We start from the raw sequence: 6,694 nt of genomic DNA, 5'->3' as shown, positions 1-6,694 counted from the left end.
GCAAGACCAATATTTTTAGGTTATATGAAAGTGACTAACTAGTTAATTACTTCTTATTGAAGCTAAGATATTTAATGGTTGTTTGCTAACAAGACCAATATTTTAGATTATATGGACGAATATAATGGTTCATTATTTTCATATTTTGGAAGGGTATTTTAAAATCGAACCTGAGTAGCTTCAAGAAGGGTTATATTTGCTATGTTAGAATAGACTAGTCATTCTGAGATGAAATAGATTTCATCATAATTGGACATCAAACTATTTTTGTTTCATGATTCTAGTATAACAATATTTTCTAGTCTTCGATGAGTACATCATATAAGAGTCAATTAAATTTCATCCAAAAGTATTCGATTATAATAATTTAATATGATAATATAATATTTCAATTCAATCATCTTTTAGGAGCGCATCCATAGTCATTTCACATTTGTCTCAAAGGGTGTTTGAACATATCAACAAAGTTTATTTGGAGCGGTGTACTAGTGGATTATGCCCTTATTGTACGTAAACTAAGCAAGAATAATCATCAAAACATTCTAACATTGTTTTGTCGTCTTCAATTATCGTCTTCAATGCGAGCATACCCGTTGAAACCCGGAGTAGGAATTTTGCATGTCCTTGGATGTAATTTCAAGTTACATGTTCTACACTATATAAATTACGCCCCACAACACACCACACCACACAGCACCACAAGGGCACACCTCAACCCATGGCGCACCATCAGAGTGTGAGAGAGGTGTACAGAGAGTGCGTGAGGAACCACTCCCTGAGGCACGGTGCCAGCTACACCATCGACGGCTGCTGCAAATTCATTCCAACTGCCGCCGATGACCACCTACAGTGCGGTGCGTGTGGCTGCCACCGCAACTTCCACCGCGCGGACTACTGCATCGTTGCCACCCTGCCAGTGGTGAGCGGGAGGCGGCGTCCACGGACAAGGTTCACGGAGGATCAGAAGCAGAGGATGGCCAGGTACGCGGAGAGAATAGGGTGGAGGGTCCCGAGGGGTCGGGCCATGCGCGCCGACGAGGAGGAGGACCAGTTCTCGAGGTTCTGCCGTGAGATCGGGGTGAGTAAGCAGGTGTTCAAGGTGTGGGTGCGCAACCACAAGTGCAGCAGCGCCAGTGCTCCGGCAGCAGCACAGGTGGCGTCGTCAGCGGCCACCACCAACAGCGGCGCGGCAATCGATGGAGGAGAAAAAGAGGAAGTGATCAAGATTTGCGACGAAGCAATGGAGGAGGAGACTAAAGATCTGGATTGAGATGATCTCTGTTATCTAACTAGTAACTGCATGCAGTGCGTTTAGACATGGAATATGTTTTGATTGAACATGCTTTCTTCTATCAATAATAAACCATCATCATCTGAATTAATCCTGAATCCTTGATGAAAACCATTTCTTGTTTTAATTTCCAGTCTGGTTTTTCGACAAGATTCATGCATGTCCAGACCTTTCCAATCTATTGTAGATTAATTCTACACTCATCGTCAGCACATCTATTGTCTCAGTTAGCATAACTAGTTTTCCTTTCCCCTCAAAGTAATCATATATAGGTCCTCTTTCTCTTGCACTCTCTTGGCCATGGTTATTTCTCTTGGGTCTTGTGGAACCTTTCTCCTTCCTGAGACCTCACTCCTACTACTACCACTTGGCTTGCATGTCATAGACTGTCTGCATGGGAAGATAAAGTCAAATTACCATCAGCTGGATTGAAATACATTGAAAATATTCAATATTGATTTAAGTTCAAAACACCCAATATAATCCAATCTCCTCGTTGCGTCCAAAGCTAACAAGTTCACTGCTTTCTTTGATTGCCTGGCGTTAGCCGTATTCATCTTTGGGGAAGTATGGCTCTGGGTAATTTCTTTCGCCTAGCTTGTCTTATGCATTTGAAGTGAGACCAACCTAGTTGGGTTCGTTCAAAGTGCTTGCTGCCTTTGAGCCTCCATTAGGCCCCCTTGATTCTAAACCTTGTCATCAAACTATACCATGGTTCAGTTGATCTCCATACATAAACAAAGGTGACCATATAGTAGTGTGTGATTCCGTCTTCACTTTTAAATGTGACCATATCTAGGAGGGACATCGAGTTTTTTTGGCTTCCACAATCAATCAATTGCTTCCTCAGGAAAGTAAATCTAACTCTACGATCCAAAAGTTTTTTTTTATGAAAGTGGACTTCCATTGATTCATGTAAGTCATCGCATCTCCTCCTTGGTGATTCAGTTTTTTAGTTGGAAAAGATCCCAACGTCTTCATCACAGAATAGATTCTACTCCATTCCCGAAGACTTTTAATCCATCTCCTCCTTTCAAAAAGTTCTAGCAGACCCTTCTTTGCCTTTCACAAGTTCCTCCAGCTGACACCCCACCTCCGGTTTGTTCCTCTTGTATTTCTTCATACTTGTATTTAAAAATTCATTATGCCTCACAAACATCTTCTTCTGTGTCTCGCAAGCTTAAGGCTTGCTCTCTGTGGTGGTCTTGGTACATTTCCTCTATTGAATCAGTAATCTAACAAGCAACAAGGTATAAACTGAAGGTAACCTAGATCATTTGGTTCAGTTCGTTCAAAATTTTGGTTAAGTTTGTTAAGTTGCATTTAACCAGCAAAAAATACCATGCGATTGCAGCTATCACAGATGACATCAAAAACTACATACGAGAATATTAGGTCGCTAGTACATCTCAAAATGAAAGGCGAAGTAGTTCATAGGAAACACTGGTCTAAAACAGCCATGGTTGAGGCAGAGAACGGTTCTAACAAGTAGAGGTGGTCCAAAGTGAAATGCTTACTATGACTGAGTGTCTCCATAAACTGATGAGACTATTACTTGGCCAACATCATCTGCACAAACTCCTGATAGTTCACTTGTCCATCACCGTCAATGTCTGCTTCTCGTATCATTTCGTCAACCTCCTCATCTGTCAGCTTCTCACCCAGGCTTGTCATCACATGGCGGAGCTGCAAGCTCAACAAAAAAAGAAATTGAGTTCTATCGACTCTCTTTCAAGATTAGACAATTCTGAGCTTGATAACTATAAGCTGACTCTAAGTTCTCAAGTAATCATGTTACAGATTCAAATATTGGGAATATATGGCGGCACCTCTTGAGCAGAAATGAACCCGTTTGAATCCTTGTCAAACACTTTGAATGCCTCCATCAGCTCCTCCTCAGAATCAGCATCCTTCATTTGTTCAGAAACGAAATATAATGAATGCATCATTTGGGTCGAAGGATGAAAGTTAAATAGGATGTAGGAACTATCTGTCAACACACTGGATTCAACAAAAAGAGTTTAATGGGGAAAAAAACTCTACTAAAATATCTCCTATTACAAATTAAATAACAATGTTTTTCAGACTCACTAGTAGTTGAACGTGAATAGCTACAAGAATGTAAATATTCAGCCATGAAAATGCATGCTTATCAGCAGACAATCTATTCATGGCTGAGGAAGAGATCAGTTCACATGCAACATATTGGGAATTGTTAGGTAACATAGGAACAGATAATCTAGTCTAACACCTTAATTTTTAAATGAAGCAGTTATTCTAGAGCATATAAATATATAGGTAGAAATACCATGTTGCATACAATAGATAGATATCCATTGATAACATGGTATTGGAATCTCCTACTCTTGCCATACCACCCATGACTCATGCCTCTGACTTCTCTTCCCTGCTGGGAGCTCACCTTTTGCCATGAAACTCCACAGGCAAATTATCTCACTGCCAGCGCAAGCCCATTTTCCTCTTCGCCATAGCCATACCCCCACCCCCATGTTTCCCTCGACTATCCTTGTCATAAATGAGCATTGAGATAGAACTGTGTTGATAAATGATGACCAATGAGGACTCTTTTGTATACAAGTCCATTTAGTGTTTTCCTCTATGGGAATAAGACCCTAAAAATTTTATCCATTTTTAAAGGAGCAATGCTCAAAGGATAGAAACCTCGTTTAGCATTGGAAGGCCTACATGCTCTCTAAGATAGATGAAAAATTATATGTGTTATGAAGCCTCAAAGCATAGCATCAATAAATCACATTATTCAATACAATTGGTGGGCTTCATAGTTACACAAGCTGAATTGGTTAGATTTGGAAGAATAGACAGGAAATTTAACATAACAAAAAAATTATCTACCAACCCCAAATAGTTGGTGTTAAAATATACAGTTTAAGAAATTAGTTATTATGTTGAAGTTCTTGTTTTGCAATGAACTTGTTCTATTACTTTCAACTTGGTAACCTATTGTGCAAATCTGAGGGTTTTCTTCTTGAGCACCCTCATTTGAGGGGCAGTTCAAGGATTTGAGGTAGCAGCTACACATCTCCTTCTGGAGCTTTAGCAGTGAGTAGTGTTGCATCATAAACGCCTCTCTTTCCAACCTCACCCCTAGCTCTATAGATAGAAAATCTCTTCCCTTGGCCTACCTGATCCTTAATGTGGCTGCAACCTGATCCTGACCACAGTAATTCTTCTGCGCTTATGCAGTGCTATGAAATGATGACCTCAATGCCAATCAATCAAAGATTAAAACCTCTGATGAAGATGTTTTGGGAAGTCAGTAGCTGTTTTTGCTACAGGAAACTGTTGGGCTTGAATGATAAAACAATATTACAGAAGAATAAAGCAAACAATTGAAGAAGGGATGCCAGTAGACAAGAAAAGCGTATTGGTGGACATGAGAAGACCAACAACCATCACATTTTGATTTCATCAAAGAGTTAAACTATGAATTAAATACCACAAGTGCACAAAGTAAAATCTGACCTTCATTTTACGGGCCATCAAATTCAAGAACTCAGGAAAATCAATTGTTCCATTTTGGTCAGCGTCAACTTCACTGATCATATCCCTCAATTCAGCTTCAGTTGGGTTTTGGCCCAAGGATCTCATAACAGTGCCTAATTCTTTTGTAGTTATGCAGCCTACAAGGCAGAAAAATGCATACATTAATCTCAAGGCACCAATGCAAAGTGAAAGTAAACATTGAACAGTTTTTTATTGGACATAAAAACCTCAGATACACAACCAATATCAGATAAACTTTCCAACTGATGAACATGGATTATTCAAGCATTTTGAGAAGCTTCCTACTCATCTATATGCAAACTATGCCAAAAAGCAAGTAAATAAAAAAAACATGGATATGCGATATGCTTACAAGGCAGAAGAGTGTATCAAAAACCAAACTGGTATCCTACTTTACATGAAACAACACAGACAACCAAGGTTTTCATAAGAGTACATGAAAAAAAAATTATCAATGATTTAAAACTCTAGATGGTATTCAAGATTAGCTACAAAACATGTGTACATATTCTAAGTTACAGTTTCATCTACTAAGTTATATGCATCTCAAAATTAATATATCGCCAAGCACTGGACAATGTCAGAATTCGTCCCCATTGTATGAAATATTCTGACATGTCATGTTAGAAAAGGGAAAGCGTTATAAGCACTGTGACAGCTATGATTCTAGCCTTATCAAAAAAAATTTTAAAAAAAATCAAGAAACATGTTTATTGTTTGAGGGAATGATATATGTACCAACACCATTAATACACAATGTAATTTAGCTGTAGCTTCCAATAATCCCATTGCTTGTCTTAACACTAGATATAAGTGACTTTATATTCACATGCAATTTATGGTACACGATACCTTTATAGAATTCCATTAGTTCTTAAAAACCCAAACAGGAATCAAACCCGCCTTCTGCCATGTTTACCACGATGACATCATGAGCAAGTTTAGTTGTTTTTTTTCCTATTTGTTTGTGTGTTTGCACGTGCATACAAATCTATAGAACCAGATAAAGTCTTTCCCTGCTCAAAAGAAAGAAACAATGGTCCAGATCAATCAGAAGAACCAAATGAGGAGGCCCGACATTTGATGCCAAACAGAAGATTCAGCAAACTCAAGTACAATACGTCGTCTATCAAAGACAGATGCGAAAGTTAGTTACGCCTATATCATTATTCCACACCCGGATTGCAGAGGTCGCACATGATAAAGCAATAGGGAGCCAAGATCTACCGAGCTTATGACTGACAGCGAAACACAACAATGTGGGCAATCTAGGGTTAGAAAAGTAGAAGTCTGCATAAAGGAGAAGTGATACCATCTCCGTCCTTGTCGAATAGGCTAAATGCCTCCTTGAACTCAGCTATCTGCTCTTCAGTCAGGTGCTCCGCCATATTCTCGCGTCGAGGACAGCAACTCTACTCTTTTTTTTTCCGGCAATGATGTCCCCGTCCTCCTCTTCTCTGCTTTTATAGTTGGACGGACCTACGACTGTCAAACTCTTTGTTGACCCGTTGTATCCGCCTGAGTCAGACCGAGAGTGGTTCAAGTATTGTAGTCAGGCACAAAAACTAAACCGGAACGGCCGGCTGAGTTGGAACTAGGTGGTAAGTAAATCAAGCTGAGTTAAAATTTTGGATATTTAATCTTATTTATTTGATAAAATAATCAAGTTGAATCAAGTCTAAAATGAACTAAGTTTAAATAATTATTTAAATTTAGCTTAATTTATTTTTAATGAGTTTAAGTTTGATTTGAGTTTGACTTAAGTTTAATTTGTTTAGATGTTATCAAGCTTTCAAATTAAGATTGACTTGAACTTGATTCGTTTAGATATTATCGAGCTTTCACTTTAAACTTGTT

At 38.8% G+C, this 6,694-nt stretch overlaps 2 protein-coding genes across 2 annotated transcripts; one reads left to right on the top strand and one right to left on the bottom strand.

Annotated features, from left to right (window-relative positions):
* Positions 1-718: 718 nt before the first annotated feature.
* On the top strand, positions 719-1,270 carry LOC121979587 (zinc-finger homeodomain protein 5-like). Its single transcript, XM_042531583.1, has one exon. It carries the CDS (start codon positions 719-721, stop codon positions 1,268-1,270), a length of 552 nt encoding a protein of 183 aa, XP_042387517.1.
* Positions 1,271-2,655: 1,385 nt separating this feature from the next.
* On the bottom strand, positions 2,656-6,356 carry LOC121980502 (calmodulin-like). Its single transcript, XM_042532570.1, has 4 exons — positions 6,150-6,356; positions 4,796-4,953; positions 3,121-3,201; positions 2,656-2,977 (listed from the first exon to the last, which is right to left on the bottom strand). Exons 1-4 carry the CDS (start codon positions 6,223-6,225, stop codon positions 2,843-2,845), a joined length of 450 nt encoding a protein of 149 aa, XP_042388504.1. The 5' UTR covers positions 6,226-6,356; the 3' UTR covers positions 2,656-2,842.
* Positions 6,357-6,694: the final 338 nt, after the last annotated feature.

The sequence above is a fragment of the Zingiber officinale genome, chromosome 5A (genome assembly GCF_018446385.1).
Source record: "Zingiber officinale cultivar Zhangliang chromosome 5A, Zo_v1.1, whole genome shotgun sequence".
Taxonomy (NCBI): domain Eukaryota; kingdom Viridiplantae; phylum Streptophyta; class Magnoliopsida; order Zingiberales; family Zingiberaceae; genus Zingiber; species Zingiber officinale.
The sequence above is the reverse complement of the archived record's forward strand: the minus strand, read 5'-3'. Positions and strand labels throughout refer to the sequence as shown.

Coding starts and splice junctions, on each gene's coding strand:
- LOC121980502 (XM_042532570.1), bottom strand. CDS start 6,225: ATGGCGGAGCACCTGACTGAAGAGCAGATAGCTGAGTTCAAGGAGGCA. Junction 3,202..4,795: donor TGATGGCCCGTAAAATGAAG/GTCAGATTTTAC, acceptor GAACAAATGAAG/GATGCTGATTCTGAGGAGGA. Junction 2,978..3,120: donor GGTTCATTTCTGCTCAAGAG/GTGCCGCCATAT, acceptor TTGAGCTTGCAG/CTCCGCCATGTGATGACAAG.
- LOC121979587 (XM_042531583.1), top strand. CDS start 719: ATGGCGCACCATCAGAGTGTGAGAGAGGTGTACAGAGAGTGCGTGAGG.